At 39.3% G+C, this 25833-nt stretch overlaps 2 protein-coding genes across 12 annotated transcripts in view; one reads left to right on the forward strand and one right to left on the reverse strand.

Annotated features, from left to right (window-relative positions):
- The window catches only part of CASK (calcium/calmodulin dependent serine protein kinase), a 389604-nt gene that overhangs the window by 317411 nt on the left and 46360 nt on the right, over nucleotides 1–25833 (reverse strand). The window lies entirely within an intron of this gene.
- LOC117197257 (40S ribosomal protein S11-like) lies at nucleotides 9359–9903 on the forward strand (the record flags this gene model as incomplete). The annotated part of the gene is made up of 1 exon (XM_033408558.2): nucleotides 9359–9903. A coding segment is annotated over one exon (480 nt), but the record flags the coding sequence as incomplete, so codon positions are not given.

Genomic DNA, 25833 nt, shown 5'->3' on the forward strand with positions numbered 1-25833 from the left:
CCCATTAAAATGAGGGAAAAGGGGCTAAAGAAAATGTCTTAAAGGACTGGGAGAATGAGAGAATACAATAGTAATTAATAATCAAATTTTGAAAGCAAGAAAGCAGATGGAGTAATGGTAACTGGCTTAGCATTCATAGAAACGCCAAATTGCAAGGAGAAAATAAGAAAAGTTCAGAACCAAACTCATTTACACTACAAAATTCTCAGGAAGCAACTGAACTGGCAGCACCAGATAACTCTGAGAAAGAGAGGGTGGGGCTAAACTAACAAGGTTTGAGTGAAATCTATTAGAGAAGCAGTTAAGAGTCTTAGATCCTCCTCCTCTACTCCATGCCACCAGGTAACTACTCTGCCTCATCCTCACAGAGGTGCATTATCTGGAGAGGGTAAAACACAGGGTCTTAGAACTGGGGACAGAAGGCAGTTGAAGAAGTGGATACTACATGAAAAGCAAGGGGTTTATGTGATCACACACAAACTGAATGTAGACAGCCCATCCCCATTTCCCATTAACAGGGGGGAATGTTAGAAGCTAGATCTTTACCCTTCAGGCAGGAAAGGTAAGATTTTCTATTGAATATGTGACCAGCCAAGAAGGAAAGACTAAAAATAATGACGTTTTATTGTTCAAACCACTCAACCAGATCACCTTCCTTGAAATTCAAAGTCAACAAGTTCTTCCACAAGTTCAGAGTTTTCAATCAGCTTTCCAACCTCGGCATTGTTGGCATTTTGGGCTGAATAGTTCTTTGTTGTGCAAGGAAGTCCTGTGCATTGTAGGGCGCCTAACAGCATCTCCAGCCTCTACCTGGAGATGACAGTCGCACCCCCTCAGCCAGTTTTGCCAAGCAAAAATGTCTCTAAACGTTGTCAAATGTCCCTCAAGAACCACTGCTCTATTCCTAATCATAAGTAGATAACCAACCTCCCAAAACATCTGGAGAAGAGTCTAATTTGGAAGACAGAGATCGAAACAGAAAGAGCAACTTAGAGGAAACATACTAAACAAGAAAAAAACTTCCAACTACCATTAATGTCCTTGGAAAGATACTATAACTATGAAACAAAACCAGAACTTTCAGAAGACAAAATGAGGGCTCTTGAAAACTAAATATATGAAGAAATTTAAAACTCAATAGAAGGCCTGGCAGATAAAGTTGAGGAAATTTCCCAGAAAGTAGAACCAAAAGAACAAAGAAAATGGAGGGGAGGAACTCAATCCAAGAACATTTCCCAGACCTTAAATCCTAAGTTGTCCAAATTAAAAGGAGCCACCAAGGGGAAAAGCAAAAAATAACATACAAGAGAACTCCCGTAAGGTCATCACCTGATTTCTCAGCATAAACTCTGCAAGCCAGAAGGGAGCAACACAATATATTTAAAATGATAAAAGGGAAGAACTTACAACCAAGAATACTTCACCCAGCAAATCTCTCAGATTTTTTTTTCACATCTTTATTGGAGTATAATTGCTTTACAATGTTGTATTAGTTTCTGCTGTATAACAATGTGAATCAGCTATATGTATACATCAAAAACTTTAGAGAATTCAGCACCACCAAACCAGCTTTGGAAAAATTGCTAAAGGAACTTCTCCAAGCAGAAAAGAAAAGGCCACTACTAGAAACAAGAAAATTACAAATGGAAAAGTTCCCCAGTAAAGGCAAACATAAAGTAAAGGTAGGAAATCATCTACATACAAATATGATATAAAACCCAGCAACTGTAAGAAGAGGAGAACACAAATGCAGGATATTGGAAATGCATTTGAAATTAAAAGACTAGCAACTTAAAACAATCTTGTGTATATACAGACTGCTATAACAAAACTCATGGTAACTGCAAACCAAAAATCTACAATAGACACACAGAAAAAAGAAAAACGAATCCAAACACAAAACTAATGTTAGTCATCAAATCACAAGACAAGAGAACAAATGAGGAAGGGAAGAAAAAAGACCTACAAAAACAAATCCAAAACAATTAAGAAAATGGCAATAGGAACATACATATCAATAAGTACCTTAAAGGTAAATGGATTAAATGCTCCAACCAAACGACACAGACTGGCTGAATGGATACAAAAACAAAACCCATATATATGCTGTCTACAAGAGACCTACTTCAGATCTAGGGACACATACAGACTGAAAGTAAGGGGATGGAAAAAGGTATTCCATACAAATAGAAATCACAAGAAACCTGGAATAACACTACTCATATCAGACAAAATCGACTTTAAAATAAAGACTATTACAAGAGACAAACAAGGACACTACATAATGATCAAGGAATCAATCCAAGAAGAAGATATAAAAATTGTAAATATATATGCAGCCAACAGAGGAGCACCCCAATATACAAAGCAAATACTAACAGCCATAAAGGGAGAAATTGACAGTAACACAATAATAGTGGGGGACTTTAACACCCCACTTTCATCAATGGACAGATCATCCAGACAGAAGATCAATAAGGAAACACAGACCTTAAATGAAACAGTAGACCAGATGAACTTAATTGATATTTATAGAGCATTCCATCCAAAAGCAGCAGAATACACATTCTTCTCAAGTGCACAGGGAACACTCCCCAGGACTGACCACATGCTGGGCCACAAGGCGAGCCCCAGTAAATTTAAGAAAACTGAAACCATATGAAGCATCCTTTCCAATCACAACACTATGAGATTAGAAATAAACTATAAGAACAAAACTATAAAAAACACAAACAAGTGGAGGCTAAACAATATGCTACTAAACAACCATGGATCACTGAACAAATCAAAGAGGAAATCAAAAAATACCTAGAGACAAATGAAAATGAAAGCACAACGATCCAAAACCTATGGGATGCAGCAAAAGCAGTCCTAAGAGGGAACTTTATAGCAATACAATCTTACCTCAGGAAACAAGAAAAATCTCAAATAAACAACCTAACCTTACACCTAAAGCAACTAGAGAAAGAAGAACAAGTAAAACCTAAAGTTAGTAGAAGGAAAGAAATCATAAAGATCAGAGCAGAAATAAATGAAATAGAGACAAAGAAAACAACAGCAAAGGTCAATGAAACTAAAAGTTGGTTCTTTGAAAAGATAAACAAAATTGATAAACCTTTAGCCAGACTCATCAAAAAAAAAAAAAGGAGAGGACTCAAATCAATAAGATTAGAAATGAAAAAGGAGAAGTTACAACTGACACCACAGAAATACAAAAGATCATGAGACTACTACAAGCAACTGTATGCCAATAAAATGGACAACCTGTAAGAAATGGACAAATTCTTAGAAAGGTAAAGTCTCACAAGACTGAACCAGGAAGAAACAGAAAATATGAACAGACCAATCACCAGTAATGAAGTTGAAACCATGATTTAAAAACTCCTAACAAACAAAAGTCCGGGACCAGATGAATTCACAGGTGAATTCTATCAAACATTTGATAGAGGGATAGAGTTAACACCTATCCCTCTGAAACTATTCCAAAAAATTGAAAAAGGAAGGAATACTCCCAAACTCATTCTATGAGGTCACCATCACCCTGATACCAAAACCAGACAAAAATAACACACAAAAAGAAAATTACAGGCCAATATCACTGATGAACATAGATGCAAAAATCCTCAACAAAATATTAGCAGTCCAAATCCAACAATACGTTAAAAGGATCATACACCATGATAAAGTGGGATTTATCCGAGGGATACAAGAATTTTTCAATATCCACAAATCAAACAGTGGGATACACCACATCAACAAATTGAAGAATAAAAACCACATTATCATCTCAACAGATGCAGAAAAAGCATTTGACAAAATTCAGCACCCATTTACAATAAAAACTCTCCAGAAAGTGGGCATAGAGGGAACATACCTCAACATAATAAAGACTGTGTATGACTAACCTACAGCTAACATCATACTCAACGATAAAAAGCTGAAAGCATTTCCTCTAAGACCAGGAACAAGACAAGGATGTCCACTCTTGCCACTTCTATTCAACACAGTTTTGGAAGTCCTAGCTACGGAAATCTAGAGAAGACAATGAAATAAAAGGAATCCAAATTGGAAAAGAAGAAGTAAAATTGTCACTGTTTGCAGATGACATGACACTATACATAGAAAATCCTAAAGACGCTACCAGGAAACTACTACAGCGTATCAGCGAATCTGGTAAACTTGCAGGATACAAAATTAATACACAGAAATCCCTTGCATTCCTATACACTAACAATGAAAGATCAGAAAGAGAAAGTAAGAAAACAATCCCATTTACCATCACATCAAAAAGAATAAAATACTTAGGAATAAACCTACCTAAGGAGACAAAAGAACTGTACTCTGAGAACTATAAGACAGTGATGAAAGAAATCAAAGATGACACAAACAGATGGAGAGATATACCACATTCGTGGATTGGAAGAATCAATATTGTCAAAATGACTATACTATCCAAGGCAATGTACAGATTCAATGTAATTCCTATCAATGCATTGATAAGAAAACCAGACAAAAAGCAGAGCTGGAGGAATCAGGCTCCCTGACTTCAGACTATACTACAAAGCTACAGTCATCAAAACAGTATGGCACTGGCACAAAAACAGAAATATAGATTAATGGAACAGGATAGAAAGCCCAGAAATAAATCCACGTACATATGGTCAATTAATCTACAACAAAGGAAGCAAGACTATACAATGGAGGAAAGACTGTTTCTTCAATAAATGATGCTGGGAAAACTGGACAGCCACATGTAAAAAAATGAAATTAGATCATTCTTTAACACCATACACAAAAGTAAACTCAAAATGGATTAAAGGCCTAAATGTAAGACCAGATGCTATAAAACTCTTCGAGGAAAACAGAGGCAGAACACTCTGGCATAAATCACAGCAACATCTTTTCTGAAGTGTCCTAGAGTAATGGAAATAAAAACAAAAATAAACAAATGGGACCTAATTAAACTCAAAAGCTTTTGCACAGAAAAGGAAACCATAAACAAAACGAAAAGACAGCCCACAGAATGGGAGAAAATATTTGCAAACAATGCAACCAACAAAGGATTAGTCTCCAAAATTTACGAACAGCTATTGCGGCTCAATATTAAAAAAACAAACAACCCAATCAAAACATGGGCAAAAGACCTAAATAGGCATTTCTCCAAAGAAGACATACAGATGGCCAAGAGGCACATGAAAAGATGCTGAACATTGCTAATTATTAGAGAAATGCAAATCAAAACTACAATGAGGTATCACCTCACACCAGGCCGAATGGCCATCATTAAAAAATCTACAAACAATAAATTCTGGAGAGGGTGTGGAGAAAAGGGAACCCTCTTGCACTGTTGGTGGGAATCTAAACTGGTACAGCCACTATGGAGAACAGTATGGAGGTTCCTTAAGAAACTAAAATTAGAGCTACCATATGATCCAGCAATCCCACTCCCAGGCATATACTCAGAGAAAACCATGGTTCGAAAGGATACATGCACCCCAGTGTTCACTGCAGCACTGTTTACAATAGCCAAGACATGGAAGCAACCTAAATATCCATCAACAGATGAATGGATAAAGAAGATGTGGTATATTTATATGATGGAATACTACTCAGCCATAAAAAAGAATGAAATAATGCCATTTGCAGCAACATGGATGGACCTGGAGATTATCATACTAAGTGAAGTAAGTCAGACAAAGACAAATATCATATGATATTGCTTATATGCGGAATCTAAAAATATATACACAAATGAACTTATTTATAAAACAGAAATGGACTCACAGACATAGAGAACGAACTTATGGTTACCGGGGGGAAGTGGGGGTAGGGATAGACTGGGAGTTTGGGATTTACATGTAAACAGTGCTGTGTTTATAATAGGTAACCAACAAGGACCTACTCTATAGCATAGGGAACTCTGCTCAATATTCTGTAACAACCTACATGGGAAAAGAATTTGAAAAAGAATAGATACATGTATATTTATAACTGAATCACTTTGCTGTACACCTGAAACTAACACAACATTGTTAATCAACTATACCCCAATATAAAATAAAAATTTTAAAGAAAAGCACCCATGAAGTACTCAGCAAAATAGATAAGCCACATGTCCACACATGCCACTGTGAAATTTAAGAACCCTATGGGCTACAAAACGTTCAGATTTCCAGCACTAGGGGTAAGGGTGCTCAAGGAGGGGAGGATGATATAGTTCACACACAATGGATCAGGCACTGCAATGGCTTCTGATCTCTCAATGGCAACACTAGAAGCAATGAGACATTAGAGCGACACCTTCAGAATCATGAAGGAAAAATATTTCTAACCTTTAAAGTCTACATTGAGTCAGAAAAATCAATAATAAAAAAACATTTTCAGACATGAAAAAGCTCAATACATTACTTGCAATGCATACTTCCTGAAGAAATTATTGTAGGATGTGTTTGCTAGAACAAGAGAGTATACTAGTAAAAAAAGGACGCCAAGGGACAGCAAACAGGAGATTCAACGCAAGAATACAAGAGAGTGAGATCTCAGGCTGCCAGCTAAGCATTGAGCAGAGGTTAACTAGAGAGCCATCAAAGATTCCCAATGCCACTGATCAGCTCTTTAACTTGAAAACAGAAGAACCACGTAATCTGGGGCCAGGTTCCTCTGTTTTGCTTTTTCTGACCAGGGGCTGATGAGATTCCTGCTCTTCTCTGCTGCCTCGATCAGCAGAGGACTCTCATTTCAGTCCACAGCAGTGTTCTCAGGAATAACTGAGCGGGAGTCAGCCTCGGCGAGCTGAAAAGCAGGAAATGCAGAGCAGTGCATGCCCCCTGACCGCACTCCTGCTGGATGTTCAGTACCCAGCGCTGCACTATAGCACGGATGTCCTGCCTGTGAAGAGCTCCATGTTCTGGGATTTACTTGGGATTTTGCCAACGGACTTGCCAGCAAGGGCTCCTATATGCTCTCAGGTATCTGAAGCCAGACTGTGAACAAAAGGTTCTGTTCAGCTTCTCTTCATCTGAGTCTTCACACAATAGTGGTATTATTGCCTTTTCCTTACACAGCTAAGTTTGTGCTTGCTACTCAGTTTTTAATGAATAAACAATATACTGTTTAGGGATATATACATAGATGGTAAAGCTATAAAGAAAACCAAAAGGAATCATTAGTATAAAAGCCAGGATAGTGGTTATGGGGAGAAGGAGATTGTGACTGGGAAGGAGCACACAGTGGCTTTTAAAAGTACTAGTAATATTCTATTCTTAACTTGGATGATGGATTCACGGGTTTTCATTTCATTAGTATTCTTTAAAATACACACACTCGCGTGCACACACATAAACTTTATGCACTCCTCCACAAATATATTTCCCAGGTAAAAATAACATTTTTAACAGCTGAGGGTACATCCCTAAGATCTTGCTAATCAAAAGAGGTCCTGGGCTTCCCTGGTGGCGCAGTGGTTGAGAATCCGCCTGCTGATGCAGGGGACACAGGTTCGTGCCCCGGTCCTGGAAGATCCCACATGCCGCGGAGCGGCTAGGCCCGTGAGCCATGGCTGCTGAGCCTGTGCGTCCGGAGCCTGTGCTCCGCAACGGGAGAGGCCACAACAGTGAGAGGCCCGCGTACCGCCAAAAAAAAAAAAAAAAAAAAGAGAGAGGTCTTAATTTTTAAAATATCTGTACAATACAAATTATTTTAAGTGACTTGATATATATAAATGAAGAAAAACTATGTTTACATTCTCAAACATAAAGTCAGTATCGATTATGTTCATTGTAATTCTACATCTAATTGAACTAAATTTAATATACATTAAGTTGTTACATGTAAATTTTGGAGTGACATCTATAATGTAAAGTTCTCACCCTGTGAGAGGTGTACAGAAAAAAACTTACATCGTATATGAGGAAACCTTCAATAAATGAGGTGAACTTCCTGTCCATATCACAGGCCTAGAAGCTTCATCACATTTATAATGAATTGCACAATGTACTACAATAGATGTAGGACACCGTGAAGAACAACCAATTAACCAAAGGGAAGATAAGGGTGGGGGAAATGAAGACCAAAAACAAATTCATACACACACACACACACACACACACACACACAAACATACATACATACATACAACATAGTTGACATACAGTAAATACTCATTATTTGCAGATTAAGTATTTGTTAAGTCACTTACTAAAATTTATTTGTAACCCAAAGTCAATATTCACAGCCCTTTCACAGTCATTCACGGACACATGCATAGCAGTGAAACTTTCGAGTCACCTGACACGTTACCAGCTGAGGTTGAACAAGGTGATGCTCTGCCTTCTTGTTTCAGCTCTCACTGTAAGCAAGTGTCCTTTTTGCCATTTAATTAGTGCATTTTGTGTTTTTTGTCGGTGATTTCACTGTTTATAATGGCCCCGAAGTGTACTGCCGAAGTACTCTCTTGTGTTTCTAAGTTCAAGAAGGCTGTGGCATGTCTTATGGAGAAAATACACTTTGGGTAAGCTTCATTCAGGCATAAATTATAGGGCTATTGGTCATGAGTTCAATGTTAATGAATCAAGTATACATATGAAATAAGGTGTCTTTAAACAGGTTATGTATTGATTAGTTGAAGAAAACATGACCAGAGGCTCACAGGAACCTAACCCCGCATCTCACCTAGGAGAAATGATTCAGTATTTACTCATTCAGTGTTCATGGCAACTTTTTAGAACATAACTACCACAAATAATGAGCATCGACTGTGTGTGTGCATAATACACACATATGTATGTGCATTTATGTAATATATATGCAATATTATGTTACATGCATTGGCTGGCCAAAAAGTTCATTCAGGTTTTTCCGTAACCCAAACAAACTTTTTGGCCAACCCAATATTTATATTAGAAGATAAACTCAATGAGTGTCCGGTATATATTAGGCCCTCATGAAATATTTGGTGAATGATATATCAAAAACAAACTAGGGACATTCAGGTTTGGGCTCGGGGCTGACGCAGACCTAGCGGGGCCCGGGCTTCAGGGGCGTGTCCTGGAGAGCGGGAGTCCGCGCCCCAGTTTGGGGGTTAATTCTGGGCGTCCTCGATTTCCCAGGGAAATTCGGGCAGAGGGCGCGTGTCTTGGCGTTAATCTCGATTGGCGCCTCCTAAATCTTAGGAACTCCGCATTTAGGGTGTAATTAAGCCTCAAGCTTTTTAGGAGTTATCTTTTTTAAAACTCAAGGTTTACAGAGTGTTTTTCTGGAGGCCTTAGGCTGTAGGGTTAATCCTGTGAGAACTGAGTCCTAAGGGCTACTTCAGGGAGCCCATCGTTTTGGTATTTAATTTTGGAGCCACATGTAATTAATAAGGAGTGACTCCTGGACTGAGCGTGCGTACCAAAAGCAGCCGACCATCTTTCAAAATAAGAAGAGGGTTCTGCTTGGAGAAACTGGCAAGGAGAAGCTCCCGCGATACTACAAGAACATTGGTTTGGGCTTCAAGACACCGAAGGAGGCCATCGAGGGCACCTACATTGACAAGAAATGCCCTTTTACTGGTAATGTCTCCATCCGAGGGCGAATCCTGTCTGGTGTGGTGACCAAAATGAAGATGCAGAGGACCACTGTCATCCGCCGAGACTACCTGCACTACATCCGGAAGTACAACCGCTTCGAGAAGCGCCACAAGAACATGTCTGTGCACCTTTCCCCCTGCTTCAGGGACGTCCAGATTGGTGACATTGTCACAGTGGGCGAGTGCCGGCCCCTGAGCAAGACGGTGCGCTTCAACGTGCTCAAGGTCACCAAGGCTGCCGGCACCAAGAAGCAGTTCCAGAAGTTCTGAGACCAGACCCCTGCCCACTGCCCCAAACAAAATAAAAGTTATTTTCCCAAAAAAAAAAAAACAAACTAGGAATGAACAAACCACTGAAAAACTTATATCACAGAATTTTACATAAACATATACAATTTTGAGAAATCATGGTACTTCTAGGTATTTTTCCACTCATTTACTAAATCTGCATCTTGCTACTACTGTCTGTACAGTCTGATGTTAAAAACTGAGGAAAGTAGATGGTGGGTAGGCAAAAAGAAAACAAAGCAAAAATATAATAGTAATGATGACAATATTAGCAGTAAGAACATAATACTGAAAATGACACTCTATAGACACATAAATGTATATAAGAATGACACCTAATAGAGATAACTATGGTCCTTTTCCTCTTATTTCAACACTGTTGGTTTAGTCATTACCACTAAAGAAGAGCTTATCATTCCATCTATAAATCCTTTCCTTGTCTTCCTGTTTCTTTGTGGTAGTGAAAGGGGAACAGAAATGTTGTTCTGAAACTTTTTTTCTCTTTAATACTTCTGGTACCCACTCTCACCACCAACATATACACTTTCATAAACACACCAAATTGAGTTACTTTAGGTATAGTGACTAAACCAAAGGAAAAAGTCTGCCTAATCATAGCTACTGCTAAAGAAACACACATAGAGTGGGAAATTATTAAAATCAAAGTCTCAGGAACTGTTGCCTAAATGTTAACAATTAAAGACCTGACAAAGGAATTAAGCTCAGTACAGTTCAGATCATTCCTTGAAAATAGAAAGGGCAGGCTTATTTGAAAAAGTTGGCAATGGATCTCCAAAATGCTAACAGAACAAATTTGGCTCAACTGTCAAAGATGAGTAATTCATAGTGTTAAGACTAGCATTTACTAAGTTGGAACCTATATTGGCATAATTAGTACTTCTGTCAAACCTTGACAGTTCAGTGACAAATTTAGTAGGCCTTGCTTTAGATTTTATATAGCACATCATCCTCTGGTCTGAGTCTACGTATGCTACATTCACCGTTTACTACTTTTATGCAAGGACTTCAGGGCATACATAGCAGTCTCTGCGGATCCAGAAGTTCTGGGAAATCTGATTGGTATATGTGCGTGTGTAGGTGTGTTTGAAGGGCTGGGGTTAGTTAGAGCCAAGGTAGAGGGATATGGACTCTAGGTCTTTGTTAGTTCGTATATGATGGAGCATGTATCAAGGAGAGTTGCTGAGAGAGGAGAAAAAAATATTTTTGTAACAGATAAGAAACAGGGGAAAAGGGACATAGACATAAGAGGAAGGAAATGAAAAAGAAAACACATAAAGGACTGTAAGATAAACATATCCCAAAGTAAGAACTCTGACTTGGTTGTACATGTTTCGGCCTTTTTAGCTCAATATGTAAAGAACTTTCACAAATAGATACTGAAGCAGTAACATTAAAAAACTTCTATTGATACTTGCACATTTTATCTCATTAATTTACCTCATTTTCCCTAATGGAAATAAGACCCAAAAAATACAAAGAACAAACAAAAAAAGATTAATAAAGCAATTCTTACCCTCAGGACACTCCCAATCTAATAGATTGCTATGGGTATATATGCATAATTTCAGTATGTTACAGAACAAAGTATTGAAACAGTGTAATACAAAGATTTATTATCTGTGGATAGGAAGGTGGTCAGAGAAGGCCTCTGAGACAGGGACACTTAGGAGGGCTTAGAAAGGTGAAAAAGAGCTTTTTTTCAGGCCAACAAGGATAAAGGGAAAATTCTAGAAATAAGTAGTAGCATGTGCAACAGCCTGGAGCCAAGTCAAAGCATGGCGTGCGATGGATACTAAAAGCTGTTTGGTATTGCTGGCATGAAAAACTGGAGGGTGAGAAGTGGCTGGAAAAGGAGAAGGGCATCAGAGATCACTGTGACAGAAGAATGGAAGATAGGTTGAGGAGTGAGTGCGGGCCAGTCAGAAAGTTATTACGTTAGCCTAAGCATAACAAGATAAAGACCTAAACCAATGCCTCAGTAGAGGCAACTGAGAGAGACTTAAAATAAATTGACCAGACAACGTAGTGAAGGATTAGCTAGGGGATGGTTGGGGGTTGGTTGAAAGAATGACGTACAGATTTCTGGCAAAAGTTACAGGGTAAATAATGATACCACCAAATGAAAGTGACTACTATAAGAGAAAGAACTGGTAGAAGAAGAAAGAAGCTGAGAAAGAAAGGAGACACATGACTGTGTTTTGAAAATACCAATTTCAGAAATAGTGATTTCCATGGACCAAGGCAAAGATATAGAGAGCACAATTAGACAGGAGTATAAAGTTCAAGGAAGGGGTCAACATGTAGATGATGAAGGTAACATCAACTACCATTTGCAACATACCATGTGCCAAGCATGCTGCTGAGAACTTTATATAGATTCTCTCATTTATTATAATTTATTTATCATTATTTATCATAATAGCGAATATACTGTTAGCCCCCATTTTATAGATTAGGAAACTAAGGCTAAGCCAGGTTGTCTATGCCAAACAGTTAGTGAATGGTAAAGTCAGGACTGAAGCCTAGACATACCAAACTCTAAAATCTAAGTTCTCATCTCTATACTCCCTAGGAAGCATGAGCGAACAGGAGCCATTGATGTAAATGAGAATACAGACCAAAAAGGACAGAAGACCGAACCCCAGAAAACATGGACATATCCCCCAATTCCTCCCCAAGGAATTGCTGGAAACACCCCCACAGAAAGACTACAAGAAGCCCAGAAAGAAAAAAGAAGTGCAAGTTCTTAGAACATATTATCTTGCAGAAGTACAGCCATGAAGACCAAATGCTTAGAAGGGTCTGCCCCAGACATGAACACAGTTCTCCCATTCTTCTCAAGGCTGGTACAAGAAAAGTGTAATTTTCACTTTTAAATTAAGAGCTATACATTCACATTTTGCTATTTTCTAAATGTGGGACTATATATCAAAAAATGGCCCAATGAAAATATTTAATAGAGAAACAACTTTTTGGAAACATGCGCCTGACCTTTTCTCCTAGCGTTCATGAACTTAATTACTTATAATTCGTACAGGTGTTCATTTTTATCCACAGGTTCTGCATCTGTAGATCCAAACAACTGCAGATCGAAAATATTTGGTGGGAAAAAAAAAACCTCCAGCAAGTTCCAAAAAGCAAAACTTAAATCTGCTGCACACCAGCAACTATTTACATAGCATTTACATTGTATTAGGTATTTTAAGTAAACTAGAGATGATTTAAAGTATATGAGAGGATGTGCGTAGGTTATACACAAATATTATGCTATTTTATAAGGTACTTGAGCATCAGAGGATTTTGGTATCCACGGGGGTCCTGGAAGCAATCCTCCACGGATACTGAAATGACTGTACTAATATTATCAGAACTGTCAAATTCTGTGTGCATAATCCAGTCTTATAAGCTGAAACTAATGATTATGCAAGTCTGACACTATGAAATTACATTGTAAATCCTATTTATAAAAGGAATGTGTTCTGTTAATATGTCACTAACATAGGTTGTTTCCCAAATACTACATTAGCCTATAGTATTTTTGCCTGCCATTAATTACAATTCTGCATCTAAGAGGGGGAGGGGGAATTAATATTTGAACTCAGAAGTTGCTATCTTCATTAACAGATTCTTCTCCAGTGACACTGCTGTGGAGTACTGTTAATCTCTTCCCCTTCAGAACCATGTTTTATGGATCTCCATAACAAGTTAGATCCACTTCTGAGTTAATAAAATTTATTTATTTTTATTAAATAAAATTTAAATTAAATAAGTTAGTAGGGCTTCCCTGGTGGCGCAGTGGTTGAGAGTCCGCCTGCTGATGCAGGGGACACGGGTTCGTGCCCCGGTCCGGGAGGATCCCGCGTGCCGCAGAGCGGCTGGGCCCGTGAGCCATGGCCGCTGAGCCTGCACGTCTGGAGCCTGTGCTCCGCAACGGGAGAGGCCACAACAGTGAGAGGCCCGCGTACCACAAAAAAAAAAAAAAAAAGTTAGTAAAAGAAATTGCAAAGCCGGCAATACTCCTTTCTCTATTATTCATTTTAGTTGCATCAGGATTATGCAAAATTTATATAGTAGCATAGAAACAAAAATGTAACTAACACTCTAAATTGGGGTTTCCCAAATTGAAGTCTTGTGAAATCCTTAAAGAATATAAGTTTCTCTGTCAAGTAAGTTTGGTAAACACCATATACAATACCTACCCTCCACCCCCACCCCATATTCACATTACATATTAGCAGCCAAGTCTTGCAGTTAGGAAACAAGCATCTCTCTCCTCTACCATACTCTAACCACATCATCCATGTAGCACCTATTAATCATTAGTGTTCCCTGAACAACACTTTAGATATGACGATCTAAATTTTAATATTTATAATAACAAACAATACAAATTATGATGTAAATATGAATCACTCAGATTTTAAACAACTTTTTTTCGGAAATAAATATTCTTTTCCTCAAACATGGCATATAAGTGGTTTAAATTCTTACAAAGAGGAGGGTAATTCAACTGTTTGCTTAGTAAAGGATGGAAAACATTTAACTATGCAATTTAAATGTCTATTCATTAATACCCCCAAAAGTAATTTACTTTTTACAAATGTTAATATAAGCATATTCAGCAGGCAATAATGCAACCTCTGGTCTTTTAACCAAAAAACAAGTTAACAAAAAGGCAAAGCATACAAAGGGAATAAGCATTTACACCCAATTACTCAGCTCAGTGCAGGGCAGCAGAAAATAGGTTTTGAATTATAACTGTAGCAATCAGTTTCTAGGTCTAAAGAAGTAAAGTAGATGACCTGGAAATCAACTGCTTTGGGGGAAAGAAATAAAAGTATAAAATAAGTGGATATAACTGTTTGTGTAAGACAGTAAAATTAAATATCCAAAGAGTTAAGGAATTTTTCAAGTTAGGTAAGGAACCGAAGTCCCTGCATATTACGAAGAGTACGCAAGTTAGTAATGCTCAATGTTAATCAGTTTCCCAAGGATGGATCAACCTTTCAGAGCTCATAAAAGGACTTCCTTTTCACCAATAAGGCACACAATATACTGGGCATGGGGGATAAAAAGAGAAAGGGCCATCGTATCCTGAAACATGTTTGAAACTAAACTCCTGATCTCCCCTCTTGCTATCACATTTGAAGGCCAGCTCCATATTTCCTTCCAGTTGCTTAGCCAAAAATTATGGTGCCAATCTTGATCCCTTTATTTCTTTCACATTCCAAATCCAATTCATTAGGAAATGCTCCTGGTTCTACTTTGCTGAGATCTTCTCTCTTTCCATTTGTTTCAAGAAAATGTGTAACCAATTCCTAGAGCAATTTTATGATAGCTGAATTAAAACCATCATGAGATAATTCCAATATCTGATTCAACTCACTATTGGCCTCAGTTGAATGTCTTCTCTCATTCAAATTGTGTTTTTTCCGGTACTTAGGTATGACGAGTGGTTTTCAACTGTATCCTGGATATTCTGGTCATTGTTGTTAGGAGATGCTTGATCACAGATCTATTTTTACAGGCAGTTGCCCTGTTTAGGTTTAGTGTATACGTCCTAGACTAATTTTGTGGGCTTTAGTTCCAATGACAGTTTAGTTTTCTGAGCCCTTACAATGCTACTTTGATCTGCTTCATTCTTCTGGTGCTGTTGGGGGCTCCCAGTCAATCCCTGCTGATGCCATCTGCAGGGAAAAAAAGGCGCTTTCCAGGGCCAGTTGCTACCCCACGGCAACCTTGAGGGAGAGGGGTTCTGAAGCAACCGGGCCTGGGCAGACTGCCCACTAGTGCCAGTTGGGGAGAAGAGGCTGGTATAGCCTGGCCTTTGCTCTTGCTGCTGTTGTCAGCAGGCCAGATGACAGGACTGGATCGTGGCATGGGGGCTGAAATGGCCATGTCTGCTGCTGCTGGCAGATCAGACTATCTGCCAAGGCCCTGTCTATGGAGCAAGGGCTGGGATCGCTAGGGCCTTTGCTGCTCCTGCTGGGGCTATGGGCAGATCAGATTGCCCACCAGGCCCCAGATGTGGACCCAACTAGGTCTCTGTTGGGCTTCCCCTTTCCAAGTCCTTTGGTCAGTGAAAGCAGGCTTTTGTTTTTGTTTTTTATGCCCTTTGGTGGTTCTGGGTAGTAGGTCTCTCTAACAGCCAGCCCAGGGGTAAATGGAAGGTAAAAAGAAAACCTCGTGAACTCTCCATATTGTCATTTCTCAAGTGCTGAGGTTCCTAGCTAGTCTGCCTTCTTCTTTCCAAGTTTCAGAGTTCTTTTACTGCTGTCAGTTGAAATCTGCTAGGGCATTTCATTGTACTTAATGGGGGAAGGGATAGTTAAAAGTGAGTCTTAAGAAAAAATAAGTGAGTCTTATACCACCCTGTCCTAGAAATGGAAGTCTGTGCATTTTCAACCTTTTTCATTGGCTAGCATTAAGAATCCGTTCCATTCAAAACTATGAGAGAAGTGACAGTTCTTTTATGTCCAATGTATCAAGTTAAAAATAGTAGCCATTAAACTCATCTGGTCCATAATATAGTTTTCCATGACACCCGGCTCAGAATTTTAGGGTCTCAAATAAGTAACTGTAACTTAGCAGGAACCTATGGGGCATTCCCGGGTCATGCTCTTCCCCCATATCCTCTGCTTTAGCTCCTCTCTGAAGCACTCAGAAAATAGTATCTCATGCATATTTCCTGAGTTTTTTCAGATGCTAAAAACCTCCACCAAATGGAAGAAATTAACTACTTGATGATCAAGAGCACATAGCCCCAGACCTACTGGCGCCTAGGGGTTGATTAAAGTTAACCGCCCTTTTACCTCAATATCAACCAATGAGCTGATCACATACACTACGGCCCCCCTCCCTCACCTGGCCTTTAAAACTGCTTTGCTGAGGGCTTCCCTGGTGACACAGCGATTAAGAGTCCGCCTGCCGACTCAGGGGGCACGGGTTCATGCCCCAGTCCGGGAAGATCCCACATGCCGCGGAGCGGCTGGGCCCGTGAGCAGTGGCCGCTGAGCCTGTGCAACCAGAGCCTTGCTCCACAACAGGAGAGGCCACAACAGTGAGAGGCCCGCGTACCGCCAAAAAAAAAAAAAAAAAAAAATGCTTTGCTGAAACCATTCGGGGAGTTCAGGGTTTGGGGGGCAGGAGGCACCCATCTCCTTGATTGGTCCTACAATAAACCTTTCTCTGCTCCAAACTCCTATGTTTCGGTATTGTCTCACCTCACCATGCATTTGGGCACACAAACTTGCATTTGGTAACATAGTTGGTATCCTTCAAATCCCAAAAGGTTGAGAAACATCAAACCAGCCAAAGTATACTAGAATAGGGGTGCCTTTCTGTTGTCTCCGCACATCACGTATGCACACATGCACATGTATACACACACTCACTCACTCCGCCTCACAGCCTTCCTGAGTCTAAAAGGAGAGCTAAGACACCGAAGTCTATTTAGCATATTTCAGTCATGGCACATTGGCTGGGAAATAGTGTTTTTAATAACAATCTCATTATTTGGTCTTACACATTATAGAAAGTGAGGAAAGTTAGGGGTTATAATAATCTACATAAATAATGTTATACATAACTGAAGGTAAGCTTTTAAAAAAAGACCTACTGGTTGACTATGCTAGTTCTTTGAGGGCAAGGATTTTCTCTTATCTGACACTGTATCTCTAGCATGTAGAATAGTGAAGACTCAGTAAGTGCTTTCTGGATAGACAAACGGACAGATAAAGCCATTTTAGAATGCATAAACATAGGTGTCATCTTTAAGACACTTGCATTATATTTCAGTTAACCTCAACTTACAGCTTTTTTTTTTTTTTTGCGGTACGCGGGCCTCTCACCGCTGTGGCCTCTCCCGTTGCGGAGCACAGCTCCGGACGTGCAGCCTTAGCGGCCATAGCTCACGGGCCTAGCCGCTCCGCGGCATGTGGGATCTTCCCGGACCGGGGCACGAACCCGTGTCCCCTGCATCGGCAGGCGGACTCTCAACCACTGTGCCACCAGGGAAGCCCTCAACTTACAGCTCTTTAATAGCTTTTATACCTCTTTCATCTCTTGGGAGAGATTTTCACTTATCTAGTAGAAATAAAATTTTTATTTGTCAATGTCAATTACTAAAAGGTAGGTAAAAGCTGTAAAATCATATAACATGTTAATTTTTAAATACTTCTTCAAAAATGATTTTTTTACTAGAGATGTTGATTGCCAATTCAAAATCCTTCTAATATTATCATAGTTAAAACTCAAAAAAGCAGCCTTTTTTACTTTTAACATGTACTAACATCTGTTCTTAAATACTGTTTTAATGCTTTAAAATAGGCCTTGTAAACTTGAGGCATTTTACAAAAATAGTATTCTGTAATGGCAGAGAACCAAACATAGCTCCTAAAATTCAGAAAGCTTTTCAATCTAAAAGTTTACAAAATTAGCTGTGACAATGATTAGCTCAAAATTAATTCAATCTTTTGTTCCTTTAAACAGTTTACTTAAAAGAAATTTCAGTTTGTATAATCTGACAAGATTAAATATAAGCCTCAATCACTATAATAGTTTACCACTACAAGATATAACTAGGGCTTTCCTGGTGGCGCAGTGGTTGAGAGTCCGCCTGCCGATGCAGGGGACACGGGTTCGTACCCCGGTCCGGGAAGATCCCACATGCCACGGAGCGGCTGGGCCCGTGAGCCATGGCAGCTGAGCCTGCGCATCCGGAGCCTGTGCTCTGCAATGGAAGAGGCCACAACAGTGAGAGGCCCGCGTACCGCAAAAAAAAAAAAAAAGATATAACTAAATGGAAATAAATTACTTATTTTAGCCACATGATTACCTTTTTTGGTGAAATTACAAGCAAATAAACTCAATTAAGACTTAGAAGACAAAGAAACTTCACGGTTCTTAATTAATGGTGAATTGAAGACTGACAATTTTAAGCACAAGCTTAAATCAGTAAATAGACATGAGATCATAAAATCAGAAACATTTTAACCAATGACTATTAATTCATTAAAAATCAATACATATGCAATTACTATTTCCTGTACTTTAATCAAATCCTTTATCTTATAGCAACCAATATGAAAAAATAAGAAATAAAGCATGAAGAATATCTAGCATAGATACAAAACAGATGGGTTGAGATCATATAAAAGAACAAGATGTTTTTAACCATGAATTTTTTAGGCAGCTCCACTGAGTGACCATTGAAATGTTTAAAGGAAAAAACGTTTATTCTACCATACAAGAATCCTTGCACAGTAATATTTCATAATGGGGACTTCCCTGGTGGCACAATGGTTAAGAATCCGCTTGCCAATGCAGGGGACACGGGTTCAAGCCCTGGTCCGCGAAGATCCCACATGCCGCGGAGCAACTAAGCCCGTGTGCCACAACTACTGAGCCTGTGCTCTAGAGCCCGTGAACCACAACTACTGAGCCCGAGTGCCACAACTACTGAAGCCCGTGTGCCTAGAGCCCGTGCTCCACAACAAGAGAAGCCACTGCAATGAGAAGTCCGCACACTGCAGCAAAGAGTAGCCCCCACTTGCCGCAACTAGAGAAAAGCCCACACGCAGCAACGAAGACACAACACAGCCATAAATAAGTAAATGAATTTTTTTTTAAATTTCATAATGAACTTACCACTTCTTTTGGTGTGCCCAAGCAACATGGAAGTACAAACACTCCAGCTGCTAACATTGCTTAGTATGAAAAAGTCCCTTTAAGATAAGGCACTTTAACCCTTGATAGACTAACTTTTTCCTCTTTGAATCAAAGCCAAAACAGCATAAACAGAGCATGGGCTTGAGCGTTCAAAAGACTTGGGGCTGAATCCTGGATCTGCCCATTACCCACTCTGATGACATTTGGGCAGTTATTCAGTCTCTCTGGGCCCACTTTATTTAAACTGTGAAATGGAGATAACAGCTACTTCAAAGGGTTCTGAAGGGACAACAGAAGGTATAAAGGGCTGTGCCTAGCACATATGCACAGAGGGGACTTCTTCAGGGTTGATCTGTTATTAGACAAGTACCTCCTTCACTACTTCTCCCCTAAAAAATATAAAATGTCTCTCATACTACAAGGGTACAATTTCACTATCAAAACCAAGAATCAGCAAAGAACCAGAGAATTCTGTTTTCAGTAACAGTGAAATAAGTAACCTGGACTAACCTTCCTACAGAGAAACAAAATAAAACCTGGACACACACACACACACACACAATCTTCTTGAAAGTATAAATATCTTATAAGGTACTTCAATTTTGCCAGTTAAAGATCTAGGAGAACAAGGGAAACCACAGCAGTAAGCTCAGCCATATACAACTACTTTTGCCTGTAAGGCAATTCTCCACCCTTAGGAAGCAGCTGCCTCCCAGGACTCAAAGGGCCTCATAGGAATGGATGAGTGAAGAGAAGACTTGCCATCTACCTGATAGACCAATCCCCACTTTGTTCTGGTTTCTTCTGAAAAGAAACCTAGGATGGAGGTGAACCAAAAACAAACCTAGCCTTGCAAGGACTTGAAGCCTGGCTCCCTCTCATCTGGTAGTCTCAAATCTTAAAGCTGGACTAAGGCAGTCCTGGTCATAAGCTCTCCCCTAAAAACCTGGCACAGAGGCAAACCCTCTCTTGAGAAAGACACTGTCATCTTAGTGTGAACAAGAATCAGAATAAGAGACAAAAGAAAAATACCAAGGCATGAGATATCGAAAACAGAAAGATATAACAGCCCAAATTTTAAACTCAATGGATAGATTTCAGAGCAGCTGAGAGCTGAAGAAAGAATTAGTTAAAAGGAATATAGGTCAGAAGAAATTATCCAGAATACATCAAAGAGAAAAAGAAAACATAGAAGATACGATAAGAGACTTGGATGAAATGATGAGATTTAATGTACGTTAATTGGGGCCCCAGCAGAAGAGAAGAGAGAGAATGAGGTAGAGGCAATATTTGAGGGAATGGCTGAGAATTTTTCATAGAATGATTTCACAGAATTTTCATCAGACTTGTCTATCCACAAATTCAAGATTCCCAGTGAATCACAAGATAAAAATAAATCTATATACCAAGACGAATCACAGAAAACAAAGAGAAAAATCTTAAAATAACTAGAAGTTTTTAAAAAGATTATCTTCAAAGAAGTAACAGTTTGACAGCTGACAACAGAAACCAGAAGACAATGAAATGATGTATTCAATGATATGAAATGAAGTGCCATCCAAACAGCTCTATACCCAGGGATTTCAATAATGAAAGCAAACTAAAGACAAACACAAACTGAAAGAGTATGTCATAGCAGACCCACACTAAGAGTTTCTATAGGGTACTTTCAGGCAGGAGGAAAATTACCCCAGATACAAAGTCAGAGATGCAGCAAAGAATGAAGAACAAAATAAGACATAAATATGTGGGTAAATATAAATAAATACTGACTGTATAAAACAACAACAAATAATATCTTCTGGGTTTACAGAGAATTAAAATATTTGACAAATATTAACATATAAATCAAGAAGGGGTAAAGTAAAAATGTCCTAAGATCCTTGCATGGCTGAGATAAGGGTAATAAGACTTATCAATATTACATCTTATAAGTGCATAATACATGTTGTTATTTTAAGGATAACTCCTAAAATAACTGAAGCACATTGCCTAAGTTCCAAACTAAATAGGGATAGGGAATGGAGTGATAAAAAAACAATCACGTAAGAGAGAAAATAAAAATGAAACAGAACAGACAGGACAGGCAAAGTACAAAACAAAAAATTTACACTCATATTACTAGTGTGTTCTGGGAGTATGGAAAAATATACAAACAATAAACATAATAAATTATAAAGTATATTAAAAGGGGATAAGTCTATAGGAAAAAAATAATGTTGAGAAACTGGATATATAAACTAAAGTAGGTGTAGGACAGGTTTCAGTATTAAATACAGTAGTCAAGGTAGGCCTCGTTAAGAAGGTAGCCTCTGAGCAAAGACTCCTTCCCTCTCCATAGCTAACCTAAAGGCACATACCTCCATTCCAGCCACAGCGCTGGGGCTACCAGTAAGGGGACCATTATTTTCAATGTATTGTATTCCTCCCACATTTGTCATCCCTCTGCTTCCCTAAGGGCTTCTGAAAGAGTTCTTTCTTCCTGGACTTGCCCTGATGATGACAATAACAGCAGTGCTACTATTTATTGAATACCTATTGGTTGTCAAGCATTCTACTAGGTGCTTTGCAAAAGGTCTCATGCAATTTTCTCAATAGCTCTAGAAGAAACACACTATTATTCCCATTTTACAGACAAGAACATTAATTTAATTTATCTATTGGCTGCGTTGGGTCTTCGTTGCTGCGCGCGGGCTTTCTCTAGTTGTGGCGAGCGGGAGCTACTCTTCATTGTGGTGTGTGGGCTTCTCATTGCAGTGGCTTCTCTTGTTGCGGAGCACGGGCTCTAGGCACGCAGGCTCAGTAGTTGTGGCTCACGGGCAGTAGAGCGCAGGCTCGGTAGTTGTGGCGCATGGGCTTAGTTGCTCCGCAGCATGTGGGATCTTCCTGGACCAGGGCTCGAACCCGTGTCCCCTGCAATGGCAGCCGGATTCTCAACCACTGTGCCACCAGGGAAGCCCAAGAACATTAATTTTAAAATCTTACCCAGGGTCCCACGGTTAATACAATGCAGAGCTAGGATTTTAATGTAAATTCTGCCTGGCTATAAGGTCTGAGGGCTTTCCGCTATCCATGCTGTATCTTGTCCCATTATTGCCAGGAACAACGAAAAGTGCATTTAGAAGGATAAAGCCTCAACAAATGGTCAGTAGGTGCCATTAGACACATTGAAGACACTCAACAAGTACTCGACTGAGGATTCACAGAGGAGGTTTTATGGTCAAGGATCAGCTACAGAAAAATGCTCCGAGAACTGGGTTTACAGGCCAGAATGGGAAGCCAGTTTAAATCATTTTCAACAGCTATTCCTCCTGTCACCTATCTGGTCTTCCTCTTGCCTTGGTTTGTTATCGTTCTTTTCTTCTTATCAGCCTGAGCATGTCCAAGAAATCTTAGTTTTTCTTAATCTGTAGGCAATATTCTGTGTTTTCGAAACTCATTTCCTTTCTCTAAGCTGTAATGTCTTGATTTTGCTTCTTGTATTTTATGCTGGGTGATTTTCCCCAAACAACAAAAATTTAAAGTCTAAGAAACAGGAAAGTTGAACTTCTTCAGGCATAGTGTTTTTGAGAAATTTTTTTTTAATTGAAGTATAGTTGATTTACAATGTTGTGTTAGTTTCATTGTGTTACCATGTTGTGTTAGTTAGTGTACAGCATTCAGTTATAAGAATTATATACACATTCTTTTTCATATCCTCTTCCATTACGGTTTATTACAGGATATTGAATATAGTTCCCTGTGCTGTACAGTAAACCTTGTTGTTTATCTACTTTATGTATAGTAGCTTTTATCTGCTAATCCCGAGCTCTTAATTTATCCTCCCCCACTCCCCTTCTCCTTTGGTAACCATAAGTTTGTTTTCTATGTCTGTGAGTATGTTTCTGTTTTGTAAATAAGTTCATTTGTGTCATATTTTAAATTGCACATATAAGTGATACCATATATTTGTGTTTCTCTGACTCACTTCAGTTAGTATGATAATCTTTAGGTCCATCCATGTTGCTGAAAATGGCATTATTTCATTCTTTTTTATGGCTGAGTATTATTCCATCATGAGCGCGTGTGTGCGTGCGTATGTGTGTGTGTGTGTGCGTGCGCGTGTGTGCGCGCGTGCGCATGTGTACACATACCGCATTTTCTTTATCCATTCATCTGTCAATGGGCATTTAGGCTGCTTCCATGTCTTTGTTATTGTAATAGTGCTGCTATGAATTTAGGGGTGCATGTATCTTTTAGAATTATAGTTTTGTCCAGATATATGCCCAGGAGTGGGATTGCAGGATCATATGGCAACTCTATTTTTAGTTTTATAAGGAACCTCCAAACTGTTTTCCATAGTTGCTGAACCAATTTACATTCCCACCAACAATGTAGGAGGGCTCCCTTTTCTGAGAAATTCTTATGCAATGCCTCATTCTGTCAAGCCAGCCATGCTAAACTCAGAGAAAAGAGATCTCCCAGTCACCAGGAGTACCCTGAAAACCTACAGTCAGACTACTAATGAAATGAGTCTTTTTGTTTTAGGTAGAGAAGTGGTGTTGGGGAAGGGGGACATGCTCTCTAATAGTGTGAAGAGAAGTAAGAATGAAGCCTATAGGCTGTATTGGGTTTTTTATTGTTGCATAACAAGTTAGCAGACATTTAACAGCTTAAAACAGCCCCCTTCATGATCTCAGTTTTTGTAGGTCAGGGGTCCAGCCGGCTCAGCTAGGTTCTCTGCTTAGGGTCTCACAGGCTCAAATCCAGGTGTCAGCCAGGCTGTGCTCTTATCTAGAGGCTCTGGAGAAGAATCCACTTCCAAGCTCACTCAGGGTGTTGGCAGACTTCAGTTCTTTGCAGCTGTAACTGACTAAAGAGAGGTCCATTTCCTTGCTGGCTGTTAGCCAGCCTCAGAGCTCCTAGAGCCCACCTGTATTCCTTGCCAGTCCCTTCCATCTTCAAGCCAGCAATGGAGACTGTCTCTCCCATCAAAGCCCTTTCACATGTCTTTCTCTAGGAAAACTCCTTTAAATCGATCCTCTTTACTCAAATTTATTTTTTAGAAACCATACCACTTCCACTAACAGAAAAAAAAAAATTATCACTTGCCATAAATAGAAGGTGACCTTAAAAATAAATAGAACAGGGCTTCCCTGGTGGCGCAGTGGTTGAGAGTCCAACTGCCGATGCAGGGGACATGGGTTCATGCCCCGGTCCGGGAAGATCCCACAGGCCGCGGAGCGGCTGGGCCCGTGAGCCATGGCCGCTGAGCCTGCGCTCCGCATGGGAGAGGCCACAACAGTGAGAGGCCCGCGTACTGCAAAATAAATAAATAAATAAATAGAACTAAAACAACAGCACTAAAAATTCTAGGTAGGTACTGTTGCCTTTCTTCCAAATGCTGTAAGCTTAAGGACTACTATCACTTGGGGGAAAAAAAAGGCTATGTTGGTTGTTAATGTTATATTAACACTGGACTTTCTCAAAGGTATTAGAGTAATCAGAAAGACTGAAAGAGTACTATAGAGAATTCCTTCTGTTTATTACTGTTTACTTAACGATTTATTGGGGAAGCATTTGAAATCATACAGACTACCACAGTACCTGTCACACACTTTAGGAAATATTATTTTAAGCCCTGGTTAGAAATTTGGACTGAAAGAAAAGTGGTATAGGGTTTCCCTAAAGGATTTTGAATTCTGTATCATAATAAAATAAGTTTAAAAACAAATAAAAAGACCATAATCAGACTAAACCTAAAAAGAGCATGGTTAATGAAATGCCCTGAATTCCAATATATATATACATACCTTGGAGCTTCCAAAGGCACAATGACCCATGGACATCTATACCTACATTGCTGCCATTTCTACTCTCCTTGAAAATAGATGTAAAGCAAGATTATTCTACCTTGCTCAGACTGTATTGCTTTATGAATCTTAAAGGAGAAATTATGGTGCACCTAACAGAGATGGGCAACAAGATCACTTAGATTACAGGTCAGCAAACTACAGGCCATGGGCCAAATCCAGACTGCCACCTATCTCAGTAAGTACAGTCTTACTGGAATATAGCCATGTGCACTTCTTTACTTACTGTCTTACTGACTGCTTTTTTGCTACAACAGCAAAGTTGAGTGGTTGTGAGAGAAACTGTCTGGCCTGCAAAAACTAAAATATTTACTTGCTGGCACTTTACAGAAATAGGTTGCCCAACCCTCACATAGATGTCCCCCAAAAGTGTTGATCTCAATCCCATGACATGTTCAGTGTGGAGGTTTCAGTTTATGCTAAATGACTGTGTTT

Source organism: Orcinus orca, chromosome X (assembly GCF_937001465.1).
Source record: "Orcinus orca chromosome X, mOrcOrc1.1, whole genome shotgun sequence".
Taxonomy (NCBI): Eukaryota; Metazoa; Chordata; class Mammalia; order Artiodactyla; family Delphinidae; genus Orcinus; species Orcinus orca.